We start from the raw sequence: 21,181 nt of genomic DNA, 5'->3' as shown, positions 1-21,181 counted from the left end.
AAGGATAATGCACTATATTTATATTAAATATCTCTGAAGTACAATGCCATATTCACAATATTTAAGACAAAACATGAGTGATCAATTAAATCCCATGCTCAGGGTGCATTTAAGGGCTATCTCTGACTACTGAAGTGGATATATGATCGTTGTACTTGGTCAAGCATTCTGAGAAACAAGACATTCTAAGCTTCAAAAAACAATATTGACATATTGGCATTGACATTAATGTGGGAAACTTTTATTTTTTTAATTACAGTTTTCTTTTTATGATTATTACTGGATAGTGACATAATTATTTCAAAGAAAATCTGTACTTAGATTTGGGATATAGTCTTAACCTTATTTATTAAAAGAAATAAATCAAAACAATATACAACAATACAATTAAAAAACCAAAATAATAAAACTACTAAAGACCTGTACTTAAAAAACCTAAAAAGATATCCAGTTTTTTACCCCTTCACTCAATTCTTCTCAGAACTCCTTTTCTAAGACATACAACACTGCTCAGGAGGATGCAAAGTCTAACTGAAGTCTACAGTGGCTCCTTCCAACCATGAGTAAGGGAGATATAACTGCTTTCTCCAGTAAACCACTGTTATTTGAAGACTGATGATATTACTTGTTATAGTCTCATATTTCAGGGACCTAGAAAGAGGGTAGGTATATCCAACTGTTACTAGTGACAGACTAAAATAACTGCAATATTAAATTACTAGTTCACAAGCTGCCATGCTACAATGAAAAAAAATTTATATCCACACATCAAGCGCTGATAGCTTAGTCATTGCTCATTACTTACTTACCTCTAGTATAGGTAGTACACTTATAAAACGTGAAGAATTTCCAAAATGAGTCCTTACTGTCATGCTAATTTATACTTTGGCAAAAGAAAAAAAAAAAACGTGACACCATAAAATTCTTTATATTAACTTATATAGATGAGGTTGACCTTGAAGAGCTAGTACATATATGGTCCTTGGTCACTATACACGCCAGAAGAAGCATTTAAATACATGTAACTGGTATGAAAAGGGGAACGGAAACATTCAAGAATGTGTTCCCCTTCCTTGAAATTAAACTGTAATCACTGACTCAATAGTGAACATTCACATAAGATGAAATGAGAACATTTCAAAATACTTAAATGACAGACCACTCTCACTGCTGTGACAATACATTTAAGTATTCAAAATGCATTTAGACTAAGACCTCATCAAGAGGTCTATATCACATAGCTTAATACTTTGAGTTTATTAAATTTAAAGCTAAATGTTGTTGGATGAACAGATGCATATGAATGGATCATATAAAAGAAAATAATATTTAAATATTGAATTCTAAGTGTTATGCACTATGATTATATCTACTCATCAGTATGTCAACTGCTAATTAAGGAAAATAAAATATTATTAGTTAAATTATTTAATTGCATTTATTCCCATGCTATGTTTGTGCTTTTTTACTAAATTATTCATTTTATGTAATAAATAAAATTATTATTTTTCAAAAGATTTTATTCATTTAATTTGTACAAAATGATGCAATTATAATACACTTAATTATTTTCAGAATCTATATGCAGTGCTAATACCATTAGAGCACTTGCAAAGAAATCAGTGAAGTACCTAGCTAATTCAATCAAAGAATAGCATGGAAATTACTTATTGGATGATTTAATAAAAAGAGGAAAAACAATTACATGTAGGTTTAAGATCAACTTTTTTCTTTAGGCTTCTGAGGCTCAGGATGATTTAGTAAGGTTGCACATGATAAGTGAATTGGACATCTATAAAATAAGACATACGCTTTTACCGATTGAATATCATCTTGCTGTATTTAGAGTGCATGATGTATGTTGATGCTAGTTATTGTAATAATGAATTGAATTAAACATTCTCTAGAGCTATAATTAAACTCAATTCTCAGTATATATGGATTCTCTCATATAATTCAACTTTTCCAACTCAAATTAAAACTAAATCAAATAGTACTATCGGTTGAAACTAGGAGCAGAAGCTCTAAAGATTTTTCCTTTAACAACCTCGCTAAATGAAACATTTAGTAGTGACTGATGAACTTAAGGCAGAACTTCCAGCATCAGGTTCTAACTTGAAATTAGAGTAAAATTTTGATCAGTAATTTCCTAATAAGTATATTTTAACTATTAGACCTGAAAAATAGGAGAAATTAAGAAAACATTTAAAGAGAATGAAAGTAGAAAATGACAAGTACTCCTTGATTCTCTAAATTACATAAATTTTCCTCGTGGTAATATTCCCACTGTCTTCAAATGAGACAAATACACAAATTGTTAGTTACTCACATTACAACTGATGGGATTTCTCAGTGAATAAGCCCTCTAAATTCCCTTCAAATAGAGAGTAAATTAGAAATGCAGAATTTCTATTTTAAAACCATGGGAAAGGGAATTGCAATCAAATAAAGAGTTCTAGAATGTTATTGTTTTTTTAAAATAAGGTAGTGTAATTAAAGTAATGAGCTGAGATGTAAGGTTTTTTATTACTGTGTTAGAAATACTTCAGATAATCATTTCTAGATATTTTTTCCTAGTAAAAAGAATAAAAAGCAAACATTATTTTACTTTTGGTATATGTTTTAAATCAGAAGCAAATTACAAACCACTGTGTCACTTTGCCTTTCCTTTATTCAGAAAAAAAAAAGGAAAATAGTAAATTCCCAGCTTCCCAGGATTGAAAAGTACCTGAAAGTTCACATTACCTAAAGCCTTGCAGAATACATTAACCCTTTGTACCACATCCAGATAAATACCTCTTGCTACAGTAACAAAAATAATTAGTACTTTAATCCTATTATACTTTTGCACAACTTTGTTGAAATATTTTTCCTACATTAAATCAGTGACCATATGACTTATACCTATGTGTCCCTTATGAAACTTAATCCCATGACCAAATGACAGCCTTTCAAACATGTTAAGACAATTCCCATTACCAATCCATGCTTCCTACCCACGTGGTTGGAAGTCCTGAAGTCATCCCAGCCTTTCTCATAAGGGCATAACACAATGTGTCAATTACTGATTTAAAGAGAGAACACACTGTTCCTGACTGCATGGAATAGAACAGGATGATCTATTTCCTGGTTCTGCATTGTTCATTATTCATATATTAGAAAATGAATTGGAACCTTTGATAATGACACTGCTGACCTTACTCTTCAGCCATGTTTTTACCCACAATATATGCATACGTATATAATAACAATATATGTATATAAATAACAATAGAAGTGTTTGATCTCATGGACTCATGTTTGGCAATTGATAGTGTATAATTATGACCTAACTAAAAGGTAATTTCCCACCACCCTTCACATATATATAATTCTATCACATCAATTTTCTTCTGCTTTCAATTATCTAAGAACTTGAGCAGCATTGATAGCGTGTTGTATAGGAGAAAGACCTGTGCTAACCATGACAAAATGACAAGATACATTATTTTCTTCTCACCGACTATATAAAACTACTAAGTTTTTCTGTCTTTCCTATGAGTGTATTATATTTTATAAAAGGCCATGTCCCCCCTCCCCATTAATAAATGAAAGCTGTTTCTTTCATTCCTGTACTGATAATTATATATATGTACTTTCTATATATATATGAATTTTAAACACCTACCTTAAAATTAACAACAAACTTGATTTAGCCTCATTGTTATCAATTCACCTGTCATCAATCCTTTCATATTATTCAATAAAAAGTAAAGCATACTCACACACATACATGAGTGAATTTAAATCAAAATAACCTAATGGAAGCCTTGAGAGTTTAGTTATATGGCTACATGAGGTAAAGTTAGAATTAGTTTCAGATCATTTATTTTGTGCGATTTCACACCACAGAATAAAACTGTCAGAGTACATACTATCAAAAATGTATTCTAAACAAAGTATATTAAATAATTCCACTTTCATTAGGGTGATGATCAAAATGGGTTAGCTGGCAATGTTTGTAAATTGTGCGGTCTATTCTAAATTCATTCTTGAGCCACATGGTTTGGTAATAGGAAAAAATGATTGCTTAACATCTCTGCTTGACCCTCATAGTAATATTGAATTGACCACAGAGCCTTTAAATGAACACACATACCTTTCTTTCTGCTAAAAGCACGGTTCATGATGAGAATCAGCCAAATAGATGTCCAACTCAATCACACCTTATATCCTATGAAAATAACAAAATATTAAATCATAAGTGAAGAAACATTGACCAACTTCTTTTATGCAAATGCATTTTAATCATAGTCTTTTAATTTTTAAAAATATTTACAAACAATATTCTGAAATCTCCCAAAGTACTCAATATTATGAGTGACACAGCAGATAAGAACAATATCGCAAATAAAATTCCTCCAAAGCTCCTAAATTCTCTAATATTTTTCCTTTGCACATCTATCATTAATTATATTTATTTGCAAATTTAAGGAGAGAAGAAACCTTGTGAAGACACCAAAACTGAGGAAAGACTCTCCCACAAAGTTTAGAGAGACAAGTCCCACAACTCACACTGAGCCAACAGAGAGGGAGGGACATTTCATAATGCACAAGACATCAATTAGATTACTAATAATTGTCTTATCTCTTTAGTGGAAAAAGATAAAAACTAAAATAGATTATGCTTTGTCTGCACTTAACAAATCTTAAAAATAAGACCTCCCCCCCAGTTAAACCTTTTCCAATTAACTTCACTATATCCCCAAACTTTGTTCAAAAATATTTTAATAAATATAAAAATATTCAATACCTAACATGGTAAAATTTACAATGTCTGGAAGCCAATTAAAAAAAAAAAAATCAGGCATGGAAAGGAACAGAAAAAAAAAAAAGTAATCTACAATGGGGAGAAAAATCAATAAAAACAGATCCAGAAAAATATACATGATAGTAGTGATAGCCAAGAACACTCAGACACACATATGCTCAAGAAACTAGGGCATAGATTAAGCAATTACTTAGAGACAAAGAAGATTAAAAAAACAAAACAAAAAACAAATTGAACCTCTAGAAACGAAAACCGCAATGTATGACATAAAAAGTACACTAGATGGGACTAATAGCAGATAAGACATTTCAAGAAAAGAGTAGTGAAACTGAAGACACAGATATGGTAACTATCTAAAATGTAACAGACAAAAAAAGACAAAGGAAGGAAGGAAGGAAAGAAGGAAGGAAGGAAGGAAGGAAGGAAGGAAGGAAGGAAGGAAGGAAGGAAGGAAGGAAAGGGGGAAGGGAGGAGGGAAAGAAGAAAGAAGGCTGAACTTTATTTCTTCAAAAATATAAACCCAGGGATTCAAGAGGTTTAACAAACCCCAAATACAAGAAATAAGAAAATTACACACATAACGAAATCAAATTGCTTAAATCCATGGACAAAGAGAAAGCATTAAAAACAGCCAGAAAAAAAAAACAAAACATTATATATAGAAGAACAAAATTGGAATGGCAGCAGTTTTCACATCTGTAACACTGCAAACTAGAAGACACAAGAGCAATATCTTTAAAGAATAGAAAGAATCGAAACTTAAAAAATAAAAATAAATAAATAAAATGAGCAGATAATCTCATTACATATGGCGGAAAGTAAGAGTGATTTTTTAAGGCCTATTTTCAGTTTCTTTATTAAACACCATTATATATTTTTTACTTTTACTTCCAAAGCATCCAGAGACAAGATTTTATATTAAATATTTATAATAAAGTATAATATAAATTATAAATATCACTAGAAAACATAAATTTGATATGTAAGTCTAGTTATGTTAAAAAATATAAATACATGTGATCAATAAAAATTTATAATTTGTAATTTGTTAAAACATCACTTTAAATTTAAATCCAATTAGAATTTTAATTTCTAAATAAAAAATTTTAATGCATTATAAACATTAAAGGTAGATGTAATTGCATGAATTATTTTAACCCTAAATTTCACTTAAAATCAATAATCACAATGATAAAACACTGTGAGGACAATTGGTATTAACTACTCTATAAATTTAACTTTTTGTAGGCCTCAGTTTATTTTAAAGTTTGGATTCAACAACCATTTCTTTAAATAAATCCAGCAAATCTAAGATAGAAAACTGAATTACCAAAGGAAATCCACTGATATTTATAGACTATTTTATAATTCTAGAGTGACTTTTTAGTGAATGGTAGTTTCCTGCTCTGCAACCTGCTGCCCAAGCTCTTATGTAAACAAACAAACAAAAAATCAGCCCAGGATGGCATGTCTCAGTCGCTTGGCTGTTAGCTTGCTAATCAAAGGTCACTGGTTTAATTCCCAGTCAGGGCAGATGCCTGGGTTGTGGGCCAAGTCCCCATTAGTGTGGGTGTAAGAGGCAACATGATCCATGTATCTCTCACACATCAATGTTTCTCTCCCTCTCTTTTTCCCTCCCTTCCCCTCTCTCTAAAAAGTGATAAAAAATAAATAATATTAAAACTAAAAAATTAAATTACAGTGTTACGACCAAATAAACTATGTATGGCATGAGGATTCAAACATGCACATCAGCTGGCTCTGACTTTCATTTTATCCTTATAAGTGTATTTAAAAATCAAATTTTCCTGGAATTCTTTAAAGGTAAAATTTTTTTAAATCTAAAAACTGATTAAAACATAGTTCACACATAAGCCATAAATCATTTAAAAATCTTATTGTTCACCAAGAGATAAAATATATTGGTGAAATAATGAAGTCTAATCATTAGGTTTAGTTCTAGGAAAGTAAACTAAGTGAAGTAAAAAAGTAAAACAAGTTGCTACATCAATAAATGTATACAAGATATATTTTTTAGTATATTTTATTGATTATGCTATTACAGTTGTCCCAATTTCTTTTCCCTTGGCTTCCCTCCGCCTATTTGTCCTCCAGCAATCCCTCCCCCCAGTACTTCATATCCATGGGTCATGCATATATGTTCCTTGGCTTCACCTTTTCCTGTACTATTCTTAATATCCCCATCTATTTTTTGTACCAACCAATTATGCTTCTTAATCCCTGCACCATTTCCCTTTTCCCCTCCTTCTCCCTCCCAGCTGATACCCCTCTAAATGATCCTCATACCTATGTTTCTGTTCCTCTTCTGGTTATTTGCTTAGGTTGTTTTTGTTTTTATTTTTTAGATTCTGTTGTTGATAGTTGTGAGTCTGTTGTCATTTTAATGTTCATAGTTTTGATCTTTTTCTTAAATAACTCCCTTTAACATTTCATATAATAATGGCTTGGTGATGATGCACTCCTTCAGCTTCACCTTGTCTGGGAAGCACTTTATCTTCCCTTCCAATCTAAATGATAGCTTTGCAGGATATAGTCGTCTAGGTTGTAGGTCCTTGCTTTTCATCACCTTGAATACTTCTTGCCAGTTCCTTCTTGCCTACAAAGTTGCTTTTGAGAAATCAGCTGATAGTCTTATGAGAACTACTGTGTAGGTAACTCTCTTCTTTTCTCTTGCTGCTTTTAAGATTCTCTCTTTATCTTTCACCCTTTGCATTTTAATTATGACATGTCTGTGTCTTGGTGTGGTCCTCCTGGGGTCTAGCTTGTTTGGGACTTTGTGTTTCCTGGATTTGTGTATATAGTTCCTTCTCTAAATTAGGACAGTTTTTTTTTTCCATTATTTTTTCACATAAGTTTTCAATTTCTTGCTCTTCCTCCTCTTCTAGTACCCCCATGATTCAGATGTTGATATGTCTGAAGATGCCCCAAAGGTTTCTTAGCCTATCCTTTTATTTTTTGAATTCTTTTGTTCTTCTTGCTGATCTTTCTACAGATGCACTTTGAGATCACATTGTGACAAGAATTACAAGAATGAAGAAGTACAAATAAGTATGGCACAGTCCTTGCTTTCAAAGAACTTACCATCTCTGAGAAAGGTGGGAATGGGTAGGGTACTCTATGCATAGGGAAAATCCCTGTAAAAGAGGTAGGTATCATTGAAAATGAATAGGTGAAGCACAGAATTACTGTTTTGTTCAATGGAAAACACTAGAGTGGATGTGAACAGTCCTTTCCCAGATGGGTAAAGGCTAGAGATGAGAGGAGGAAAGAAGGTTACAAACGAAAGAGGAGAAAGAGCATGCGCGGGGCATATTGATTATGGGTATGAGGCTCCCAGTCACGTGCTAAAAGCCTTCAGGGAGCCATCTATGGCCCACACTGCAACATCCTTGACTAGGAGTGAGGGAAGATCTAAGGGGAGCAATTTGAGCTAGTCCATATTGTGGCCAGCTCTTCAGAATGGCTTGTATTGGAGCAAAACTTAATATACAAGACCCAGAAACACCATATCTATGAAACAAAATTAAAAGGATCTGAATTCTCTCCAATGCCAAGAGTCCAGTCAAAATTAAGGCTAGAATGAATCAAAAAGAACAATGGGCATATACAGCCTATCCTTTCTAATAATGAAAGCAACGAAATCTGACAAAAGCAATTTTCTGCTGTAATGATGAAGTATATTCAAAAGACATTTCAACAACTGTGTACCCTCTTAAGTATTGCATAATAAATATGTGGGCGATAATTATGGCAATATGGGATATCAACATTCAGTGCAGAGACTGGGTACTGCGGAGACACCCCTTGTTCCCATATATCGCCTGGAGGTGGCGCCACGACTCAGCACCTCCAGAATGAAGATACCCACAGGTCTTTTTTGCATCCTTCAGACCAAAGAGTGAAAGCTCCAGGGAAGGAGATGTATTGGATTTTTGATCTGTCTGGGCAATCTCTTTCCCATGGGCTTGATGAATATCCCAATACAGTACTTTCACAAGTGCCTATAAGATTCTGGGCTAAACTTTAGCAGGCTTCTAGCAGTCTCTTCCAATAATTAGATACTGATATTTTTTTAATTAAAACTTTATTCTGTGATCAATTAAGTATTCTCTAAGTTTTATTTATTATCTTGTACCCTCAGTGGGAGGTCAGCTACCTTTCTCTAAAATGAAATAATCACACAGTAAATAAATTATGCCAAGAGAAATATTTTAAAAGACAAATCTCCATATATTAAAACAAACATTATTTACAATAGAATACACAGGTCTCTACTATATATATTAAGTTGGCCAAAATGTCTGTATTTTATTTTTCTGTAAAATAAAAGACAGATTTTTCACTTTCATCAATAAGTTTATTGATTTGGATATTTTGAGTATTTGGCTATCTCCCACATGGTATAACATTGATTATTCTCAATTAATGTCTCAATTTGATGGCTATCAACTTCAACTGGTTTACCTGACCGTGGAACATCATCCAGCAAGAAATCTCCAGCACTAAACTATGCAAACCAGTTTTGACATGTTCTATCAGTCACAGCACATTCTCCATAAACTGTACAAACATTTTTTGTTTTTCAGTTGTCTTACTTTCTTGAAATAATAAAGCATAACATGCTGAAAATGTTGCATACTTTCTTCTATCTTCCGTATTAAAATGGCTACACAAAAATACACCAGCTTTTATGTTTTTTTAATACACACTGATATCACAATTGTCACAATACAATCTAACAGAATTGTTTCAAATGAAGTTAAAGATGACTAAGTGTTACTAGAGCTACCTTACAGAAAAACAAACAAACAAACTTTTTGGCCAATCATGCACACACATATAACCTAGGTTTAGTTTCTTTTTGAAGTTCTTTGTAGATGTCCTGCTCACATTTTCTCCATTTAAAAAATCATAACAGTATAATTTCTCCTCTTTTAATTTTGATTGTACACATAAGAATTGCATCTTTTTAGACCTGTTTTGGTCATTTCACCAAACACTTTGATATTCATGTGTTAACTGAGAGTGATAACTTGTGAGCTTCAATTAGTGAGGTAACATTATCTTTGGAAAAGTATCTGATTTTCTTTGAAAGACTAGAATAAAATGGCTTGACTGCTCAATTAAGGCTGTTAAGTCTAAAACTCAAGACTTTATGAATTTTAAGACTAAAATTTATAAAACATTTATTGCTTGAAGTTTCAGTTGACCTATACAAACAAACAACAATATAAAAATTGTAGTTCAGTTTATAGTCTGCCTTTTATCAGGGTACTTCACTTGAAAGGCATTCTTACAATTTAAACCTCTTGCTTTAAGGTCAGCTGTTTTTAGATTGGTGTTTTGTACAATAAGTCCAGTTTTTAATCATTACATTTAATTCTAACAATCAGTAATTATAAATGTGCATAAACTTGCCATTTTAATCATTTTATAAACTTTTCTTTAAGAGAGTTTTATTTAATCAAGTCAGAGAGGAAAGAGATTATTCCTTTTACTGGCTGTTAAAGGAGCCTTGAGAGTAAACTTCTCATATATTTTCCCTTGATATCCAGAGCATCTCACAATGTCAATGGTTTCATTGGGAGGGAACTGATTGGCAGGAAATCTAATCTTCAAAAACAGAGCTTCCAAATATTTACACTGGGATATCATGCTTTCCTTGCTGTTAGAGGCGGTGATGGGTATTACCACTCCACTTGCCCACGCACACTATTGCGTAGCCACAGTTAAGAATGAATTCCGTTTCTGCCACTACAATAAGGCAAGTCCTATTTTTAACTTTAGTGGGACTATGGTATTCTTTAATCCTGGGGCTGTCTTCCTGTGGATTCCTACCAGTCTTTCACATATAACTGCCAAAATATTTCTCCTGGGAAATCTCTTTATCTTCATCTCCATCCTGACAATATTGAGCTCTGTGATCCTGGAAAATAACAAAGGTTAAGGAAATTCCTCCACCCTTTTGTGTTCTGGAAATGGCTTACTGCAATGAACCACCCTTCCCCATTTGACTTAGATAAGACTCAGGGCGCTCTCTTTGTTTATTCATGACAAGGCCAGACAAAGACCCTCCAAATTCCCATTATTTGCTTCATAAATGATCAGCTGAACTGTTTGTGTCACTGACTAATCTGGATGGAATATCTGCTGCTACCCTTACTTTACCAAACTTTAGCTCAATTTATGTCCTTCCCTCAGGCTCCTAAATTTTGACTCGCCTTCAGTTTAGTACTCAACCCTTCCTCCAGAACCTTTCCTAAGAATTGGCTGACGTCAGGACAAAAGGTTTTTGCTGTAGTCCCTAATCACACCACCCTCAATCATCTGCCTTCCCACATCCTATTCTTCATAACCTGTTTACTCCACCTTGTAAAAGGAAAGCCCTTTTCTCCCTAGCTATTGAGACAGTAGGCGGAACATTCTCTCTACTGTAATCACCCCTTCCCCTTCTTGCAATCATCTTTTCACAGAAGGTCTCTCCTTACCTACATCCAGATTTATTTTTTATTATATTTGACACTCCATTTGGTTAGATTCAGAAAGATTTCTGGCAACTAACCCCAACTTACTTCACTGAATTTGCAAATTTTGCACTCACTATATCTACTCAAATAGAGCTTATTCTCTTGCACCAATAAATGCTTTGATTTCACCATCAAATGAGTTGCAAACAGAATGCCCTATATCTTAGAAAAGTAATTTAATCAGGGTTTTAAAAATTTTGTTATCTTGCCATGGCTGGGTAGTTCAGATTGTTAGAGGATTGTTCTGATACACCAAGGTTGTGGGTGTGATCCCTATCAGGGCACATACGAGAATCAACCAGTGAACAGATGTTTATTACTCTCTCTCTCTCTCTCTCTCTCTCTCTCTACTTTCTGTCTCTCTCTAAAATCAATAATTTTAATCTTTACATTCTGAGCATCTAGTTAATATCTATAATAAATACCTGTTGAATTGCAATGTGAATGGACAAATTAAGTTTTCTAAAACAATATAAAATTTATGGTAATACCAATGTTACAGAGTGAGGGTCTCCAAAAATCCCCAGAGCCTGCGGGTTGGGGGATGGGGAGAAGGAAACAGCTTTTAAGATGCCTTTGCATTACTATGACTAGTAGCTAGTGTCTTAGTTATGCAAATGCTTTGATTCTTCCAAGGCCCCAAGGAAAAGGGAGGGGTTTTGACCGTGCAGTAATGAGGGAAGAGCATACATGGCGTGCCTGCGCAAAGTTCTGTGAATGGTCAGAACTGGTTACCACACCCACTGCATCACAGGACAGGATGCAGTCAGGGATTTAAAAATAAGCGGCAGACATTTTAGCTAGGAGAAATCCTTGCGGCTTGGAAAGGAAAGGAGAAACTCCATGCAGCTTGGAAAGGAAAGAAAAGACTCCATGTGACTTTGAAAGAGCAAAGAGAGAATCATGCATGATCCAGTGCAACATGGTACATATTTTCCTGGACTGTTATACAGAGGCTGATGACATAGTACCCCAGATCCTGAAGGAGACAGCTGACAGATAAGGGATGGGGAACTTCTGGACATGTTTTTGGCTTACAGCCTTTTGGGGAGCAAGGGAAGTGCTGGGTCCTGTGGGCAAAGAGGGCTCTGAGCTGAAGTGCTCACTGCCTTCCCCAGGTTGGAATATTGTAAATAAAGACCTGTTTTCCTCAACACTAGTTGCTGGGTTTTACAACAAGGCACCACGTGAAAGAACCCCCTTTCTCTCTGTAACACCAAACATATTTTAGCTGCCAAAATTTGCTTAAATTGTGTAATAAAAAATCTTAAATTAATTTGACAATATTTTTGAAGTTAAGAAGAGCTCTAAAGTTGTTCAGTAATCCAACTAACAAAAATAAAATCTTACATTATTACACATATTGCACAGGATTATAATAAAGACAATAGAAATAAAGACAATTCACTTTTTCAAAGAAAACATAAACAAGCCAGTAATAATAATGATCATTCTCTGGTATAAGAAATATTTCACCTGTTGGATAGAATAAATCCATTGAAACAACTTAAACTAATGAACAATTTGATAAAGCCATGTATATTTTCAGACAAAAGTTCTACTGACATCAAGCAATATCTGTGATGGTTTCAAAACCAAAAATGAAGAAAAACTTTACTCTAATAGGGAATAGAGCAACATTCCTTATCTAGGGTAAACTTTTCATAGAAACACAATTCTAAGAATAAAAGAAAATGAGGACAGTATCTACATATGGACAAAAGAATGTGGATGATAAACAAGGTTCTATGGAAAGTAACCTCACAGGGTGATCTGATCACAAATTCATAACTGAGCAGGTCTTGGTGGACAGTCATGCCGCAGGCATATAACTTCCTTAGTAAAACATTTAACTTTGCCTTAAGTAAACCCTGTCCATTGTTGCTGTGCTCTTGGTTAGCACACTTTTGAAATAATCTGTAAGCAGCCTCAAGAGAGCATAATCTTGTTAACTATTTTGTAATCCAATCCCCTCCTACCTTAGCTCCTTCCTTAATTTCAAATGTATAACAGAAGCTTCAAAATGGTTACTCTCTAGAGCAGCGGTTTTCAACCTGTGGGTCGCGACCCCTTTGGGGGTCGAACGACCCTTTCACAGGGGTCGCCTAAGACCATCGGAAAACACATGTATAATTACATATCGTCTTTGTGATTATTCACTATGCGTTAATTATGTTCAATTCATAACAATGAAAATACATCCTGCATATCAGATATTTACATTATGATTCATAACAGTAGCAAAATTACAGTTATGAAGTAGCAATGAAAATAATTTTATGGTTGGGGGTCACCACAACATGAGGAACGGTATTAAAGGGTCACGGTATTAGGAAGGTTGAGAATCACTGCTCTAGAGCATTTAAGATCTTGTTCCCTTGCATATGTCATCAGTTGGACTCAAACTATTAAAAAAATTCTCTATAGGCTTGGGCGTTTTTTAGGTCAAGAGGAGGAAGACATTTGTAAATGAGAAAATAATAAGTTATTAGTAAGTGAACCAAACAGAAAATATTCATAAGAAAATATAATAACTACAATTGTAAAAAGCAAGATAGACTAAATTGCAAAATGGATATAATTTATAGACAAATTACTGTGTTCAAAGATTAAACAGATAAACTCTCCATTTAATCTGTTATCCTTTTAATTTTAATTTGTTCATTTGAAAAAATAAAAACTATAGTGCTTAAACAAATTGGATGTTCATACACCCTATAACTCATAAACTCCATTACTGAATATTCATCCCAAATAAATTCTCATAGAGCTACAAGAGGATTTATGTGAAGAGTCTTATTACTGTGTGTGGAGGTGAGGAGCTGGAAGTAATCTGGTTGTCTACTACCAGTAGAAGAGAGACGCAAAATGTGGTAGATATATATTATAGAATATCATGTAGAACAATCAATGTAAAATGATGGTTAAATGTGCACATAACAACATGAACAGATCTACTTGCAAAAATTAAGGTGAACAAGATAATCCACAAATTAAGCAACACATACACAAGATAATACTAATATTAAAAGAACAAATGCAAACAAAAATATGTACATTAAACAACTGACTGGTAAAGAGGGGGAAAGGGGTAAGGAATGGCATAAAGGATAATTATTATTTCAATACTTTGCACCTGCCATCAATGTATAAACCTTAGTTCAAGGTTGGCACTCTCTTGCTATTCTTCTCTATTTAGTTGCCCAGGTACATGGAGTCTTGTGCTGCATTTATGGGGTAGTGCCAGAGCCTCTGCCCTTGTGAGTACAGGAGAAAGTAGAAACTCAGTTGAGAGAGGAAAATCACGCTTTCTTTACAACTAAGACTTCTAGACTGGGCCCTCCCACATACTTAGTGTCCCTTTTATTCCTTGTCCTTTGATACCTCAAAGCAGCTGTTTCAAATGTTTTCTGCTCTTGTCAAGTCATATCCTATGAGATAATCCTGCCTTTTACTTCACTGAGATGACTGATATCAGCCCTTTAATATTCTTCACTTTTTCCTACTACCACTAGTCAAATGGGCAATGTGACTGTCTACTTTCAGACTGAAATACAAACACCCAGTCTTTAAACTCTTTGCCTATTCTCTTCACCTTCTCATTTATCTTAGAGAAACAAAGAGCTTCCCCATCCCTACACTTTTGCTTTGTTTTAGGTCAATCCCAGTTCATCCCAATTATTGAGAATTACTATCATCCTCACGGCATCTCTTAAATAACATTAGAGCTGTAGATATCTCTTTTAACTTTTGTCACAAAGTTCTTGAAATTTTGGTTACTTTTTTCCACTCTGAAATGTCTACATTATTATTTGATTTATATTTCAAAGGGAGAGCTGACCAGTCACACTGATGGGTGGATATTAAGAGTTAGAGAAAGAGAACTCAAGGACAACTACTACTTTCCTTTTTCTTTTTTAACTCAGTAACGTGCCATTTATTGAGAAGGGAGCTCTTGGAGAAATCTAAGTTTGAAAGGTGGAATTCAGGACTTCTGTTTTAGATATGTTAGTTCTGAGATACTTAATAGACATGGAAGAAGAGATATTGAGTGAATGTTTGGATAAAGGAGTCCAGACTGGTAGGTAGAATAGGAACAGAGAGATTATTTGAGAAGTAACCAGTGTATAGATAATGAGGTCAGCTAGAAAGTAGATTAGTCAGAATAAGAAGATCAAGCTAGGAGATTATTAAGGAACAGCCTTTGAAGTCAAATGAAAACCAAGAAGGTGTGCAGCTCTGGCATCCAACTGAAGAACGTTTTCACTAAGAGAAGATGAAATAATATTGACTCATCTACAAAGGGCAAGCCTTTTGACATGGTATCAGTTTCAAAACATGGACATTATTGGTGACTTTGCAGTGCAGTTTCAGGGTGAAGGAGCTAGAACAGCTCGACTGGTGTTGGTTCATGAGAGAACAATATGTGAGGAAGAAGAGACAAGAAGTAGAGAAACTTGAGGAATTTTTCTACAAGTAGAAACAAGAAACAGGAAAAACTGAAGGTGACACAAATTCAAAGAACAGGCATTTTGTTGGGTACTACTGCACATGCTTTTAAGCAGATGGAAAATTACTTTAACTGCAGAAAATTGATGATACAGAAAAGAGAGAAGATAAATGCAGGAACAAATGCCTTGAACAGGCATAAAGAGATATGGTCAAATGCACAAGTGAAGTGACTGTCCTTAGCTAAAAAATAGAGGGAGTTCACTCCTTACAACCAACGGAAAGGCTTAGTCATTGGAACATTTAAAAATAGTTAGTACAGTAGATTTGGTGATGAGAAAATATGAAATTTCTAACTGCACGTGTTTTTATCAGTTAAGTAAGAAGTAGGCCATTAGCTCTGGGTGAGGAAGATGAAGGGATGTTTGGAATGAAGATGAAGGTGAGAGGAAGTGAAGAGAGGGGAGGAGAGGGAAGGGCAGAAAATAATCATCTAGCCTGGAAGAGCAAATTGAAGAGACAAGGCAAGTGAACTTTTGGGTATTTCAATGACTTAATGAGGACTGCAATCTAAATATAAAATAAGACTAATAGGAATTGGTGTGTGTTTGTTCCAGCCACATTACCTACTTAAGTGTAGAACAGTATATAGTCATCATCAGAAGTTAGAGTTTTTCCAAACAACAAATAAAAAAGAGGAAAAAAGATAAAAGTGGCTTGATAAATTATATTCCATATAGTAAAACAAGACTGTCCTTTGAAATCAGTCCAGCCTTAAGAAACTACTTCAAACAATTATTTCTTCTTTCTATCATATCCTTTTATTGTAATTAACATGAATATTCAGTTATAATTTAGTTTTAGAAATACTTTTTTAATTACCATAGTGTGAAAACTTATTCACAATTTAACAACCAAAGGGGAAAATAGACATATATATATACACTCTCACACATCATATTTCTCATACCAGAATATTTACACTTAAGAAGCTTTCCTTGAAGGTCTTCTAACAGTAAGAGGCCAAAAGAAGATATACTTTAGTATCCTTATGCTTCATGTGGATTTCAACACAAATATGGATCAGTAACTAAAATAACTGATTAACCTTCATACATTTGTACTATGAAATATGTGAAATTTTGGACTTCCCATCTTTTCACCAGTAAATCTTCTTGCCCAATTTCAGTTAAGACATTTTGACCCTGATCTACCAGAAGGAGTAAGTCTGGGCTGGGGGCTGAAGTTCAGTGGTAGCTGCAGCTACAAATCAGACAGAGAAAGATGCAGGGCACTCAGGCATATGCGCCTTTAATGAGCCAACCTCACAGTTCTAATCTAGATCTTTTCCTACAGAAAATCTTGAAACCTTCACCTATCTCTTTGCATATTTCTGGCCTCTGACAAAAGGAAATTGATAAGATGTCCTAAATTAAAATCCAGTGAGCCAGAGAGTGCGAGGAAGAGGTAAGAGTCCTTACCAGTTAATAGCTGTGGGGCCAACCAACAATAAATTGCTCACTAACAACATATGTTGGAGCTTTGAATCAACTTCTGTAGGGAGCAGCAGATGCCCCCACATCCTGCTTATGTATGAACTTTCAGGAATGTTGCCTGCAACTAACCAATCAAAAGTAGTAAGTATTTCTTCTTTATGGACTATCACCTATCCTGTAACTGAAGCTGCCCCCTCTTCACCTTCTTCCACCTCCTTACTTGTAGCCAGTGTAAATTCTTTCAAAAGGATGCATCTTTCCTTCCCAAAACATAATGCATAAAAGAGCCCGCTAACTCCAGAAAGTGGACATATCGCCTTCTCCATCCAGCCTGGTTGCTTGTGGTTTAGACTGCATGCCTCAAGACCTGGTGCTTTTCTGGCTAGTATTTGGCTCAATAAACCTTTACTTCAAGGAAAGCTTCTAGCCATGAAAGTTTTTGTTTACAGCTCCATTCTACTAGTGGAGTAAACTCCTTTTTCTCTTGGACTAAACACTAAATGGAGATATCAGGTTGTAATTAAAGTGATATTTTCCTTTCAGCAAATAATTCAGAGGAAAAACAACAATAATCCAAATCACATCTAGCCCTTGGTTCTGTGTCCTAGAATCCAAATCATTTATAGCCCTTGTTCTGTGTCAATAATTATTATTCTAGCCTTTGCTAAGCAAAAGTAAGCTTCAAAGCTCCCAGTACTCTGGGACTCGTGATGACCATTTATATCTTTCCTCAGTTCTGGTTTTGTTTTCAAAGTCTTAAAAGAGAGGGTTATTTAGTCAAATCTACTAAAAGCACAGCTCTAACGATGTAAAAATATTCTTGTAAAAAATTCTTAGAAGGGTTAAAAGTAGCAAAAATTATCTAGAATAGTATTTTTAGGATAAAATAATTTTATAGTGCAATAATAACTTTAATTTTTAAGTGTTTATATTTCTAAATATACAAGGTCTGTCCAGAAAACGTCCAAACATTGCTAATATAACAAAAACAGTTTATGCAACATTGATGTAACCTGGTAGCCAAGGAGAGTGGACTGGAATGTGCATGCGTGAACAATGATGACTTCACTGTATTAGTCAGTCAACACCATTGAATGAGCATGTGTTCTGTGTGGCCATCGCATTCAAAATGACTGAGCGGGTAAAGAAAAAAATTTGCATCAAATTTTGTGTGAAGCTTGAACAGTCCTCTGTGGAAACTATTCAGATGATTCAGAAGGCCACAACTATGGGCAGCTGGTGATTGGCAGCTTCATCACAACTATGCACCTGCTCATGCATCGCATCTCGTGCAGAGTTTTTTGCAAAACATTTAATCACCCAGGTGACTCAGCCCCCCCCCCCCCAACCTACTGCACGGATTTGGTGCCCTAAGACTTCTGGCTTTTCCCAAAACTAAGATCAGCTTTGAAAGGAAAGTGATTTCAGACCATCAATGAGATTCAAAAACATATGACAGGGCAGCTGATGCCAACTGGGAGAACTGTGTGAGGTCCCAAGGTGCCTACTTTGAAGGGGACTGAGGCATTATCATTGTCCTGTGTACAATGTTTCTTGTATCTTGTATCTTTGTCAATAAATGTTTATTTTCATAGTACATAGCTGGATACTTTCTGAACAGACCTCATATCAATATTGTTTAATTGCTCCCATTTTATTAGAGTTTTGAATATGTATGCTCACAGAATTAAAAGAATTGTCAACATTTTGTGAATTGTCTAATTTTAACCCATCAACAAATATTTGTTATGATAAATGAAAGACAAAAGTAAGTAATTCATTTTGGAAAGAAAAGCAAGCATGTCTTTGGAAAGATATAGGCATTTAACTTCACTGTTTAACAGGTAGTCTTCCACAAAGGTGTACTTGATATATCCATTGTGTTACCAGTTAGTTCTGTAATTTCTAACATTCTTAAAGATGTATTTACTGTGTTTGAAATATGTCATATCATTATATTAATAAAATATTGACATTCTATCTATAAAAACAATAATAAAACAAAAAGTAACTGTGGATCACTCTGGACTAGCAATTCTCATGTTGGAGGTGAGAAAAGGAAATATGTTCAATGTCAGCAGTGGGGGTCTGGGCAGGGGGGCCTAGCAATTGTTTTTTTGAAAAACATGTAAACAGTATATTTATTATGTTCATAACAGAAAATACAAGAAGCTCATAAAATCTTGGTTGGTGAGAGCTGTAGAAAATAAAGTGAGAAACACTTATAAATAACATGAGTTTGAAAAGTTTATAAGCATGTTGGGGAAAACAGTCTCCTTATAACCTTTGGCACTTTTAGTATCTCACAAGGAGACTTGAATCATCTTATTTTGCATTTTCACATCATAAAACTGCTATCAGGCACAATCTTGCAGAGCTGGCTCTACTTTTAGGCCAGTTACCTGGAGGTGAAATGTGTCCTCATTCTGTGATTTCTCTGCAGCTGGATCTGATGCTTGTTCTCCTTTCATTATTCTTCAGATTTAGTGACAGCCAGACAGAGAAGAAATAAGTCTGTCTGGTTTAGGCAAGACAGATAGTAAACCAAGGCAGGCAGAAAGAGGGAAACATGTCTCACCGGTTAACTCAGCAGTCCTGAGCCTCATCCAATAAGATTATCAAGTGTTCTGAAAATCACAAGAAAAACCATGATAGTGGAGGAGGAGGGGAGCCCTAGAAATTCTGTATGTATCATTTCCATTATCTGGGAAAGAAAGCCTTTGAAACTGTGTATTAATCCCAAGGTCTGGAAAGGGGATGATGGGAGGGAACCTAGAACCTGGCCACAAGCATAAAACCCTTAAAATCACAATAGTTGGGGCACTCAGACTAGTTGGGTTCCCGCTTGCAGCTTCATGCTCAAGTGTATTTCATAAATAAACTTGTCAGCTCACTTCCACTATACGTGTTGTCTTTCACTGAATTCATCTCTCGTGAAGAAACAAGAACTGAGAAGGGGGAGCCCCCTAATTTGGGTCTCCCCATAACCTGAAAATAACTAGACTGACTTGTCCCTAGCCTTCATTTATTGATAAAACTAAGTATGTTTATTAGAAAATATTAAATACTGAATGAAGTGTGTATACTTTTAATATCCAAAAGCATATCTCAAAAATGATAAAACATTTGCCCTAATTCTACACAAAATTTACTTTTAAATTTTACTTTATGCATTAGAGAAATATTGTATTTTCAATGAAATATTTACTATCATAAATTGAGGTCAATCTATATTTGTTCTAGATTAAAACTTTAATTTGCTGTATGTTGTGACAGACATATTTCTACCTGCATAGACACCCAATGCTTCAATGTATTTGAATTTCATTGATGCAGTTTAAAATTTATTCCTCTTTAAACTATCCTGTACAACACCAATATTGTGTATGTTATGAATCATGATTTCTAAAGCTGGGTTTATTATATTGTGTTTTTGACTGTTTCTAAACTAAGCCACTGTATATAAAAGTTATCTCTTAAAAATTTTATATTTAAATAAAACATTTTTGTAAAAAGTAGTAAAAATAAGAACTTCCAGTCAAGACAAAGGCATTGGTAAACATAGCTCACCCCTTCGCACAACCACAGCAAAAATTACAACTAAACTACAAAACAACTATCACCCAAAATTGTATAGAGCTGTAAGGAAGTTTGACAACCAAGGAATTAAGGAAGTCACATTCATCCAGATGGGTTGGAGGGGCAGACATGCGGAACTGGGTCCCACACCCACATGTGGTGGATAAAAATTGGGATGGATTAACTCGGGAATGAGGGAATTCAGCCCAACACCAGACCACCTAGCCCAGGGTTCCAGTGCCAGGAGAATAAGTCCCCATAACTTCTGGCTGCAAAAATCAATGGGGGTTAGGGTCACA

General features: G+C 34.5%; 1 protein-coding gene across 4 annotated transcripts in view; it reads right to left on the bottom strand.

The window, feature by feature from the left end:
• The window catches only part of GULP1 (GULP PTB domain containing engulfment adaptor 1), a 220,110-nt gene that overhangs the window by 86,163 nt on the left and 112,766 nt on the right, over positions 1 to 21,181 (bottom strand). For all 4 annotated transcript variants that reach the window (XM_090281530.1, XM_090281539.1, XM_090281549.1 and 1 more), the window contains exon 2: positions 4,139 to 4,213. In XM_090281530.1, coding sequence (XP_090137656.1) covers positions 4,139 to 4,166 — 28 coding nt within the window. In that variant the 5' untranslated portion in view covers positions 4,167 to 4,213. The remainder of the gene's footprint in view (positions 1 to 4,138; positions 4,214 to 21,181) is intronic.

The sequence above is a fragment of the Furipterus horrens genome, unplaced genomic scaffold (assembly GCF_987537825.1).
Source record: "Furipterus horrens unplaced genomic scaffold, mFurHor1.1.pri manual_scaffold_1, whole genome shotgun sequence".
Lineage (NCBI taxonomy): Eukaryota > Metazoa > Chordata > Mammalia > Chiroptera > Furipteridae > Furipterus > Furipterus horrens.
This window is presented reverse-complemented; position numbering and strand designations above follow the sequence as displayed.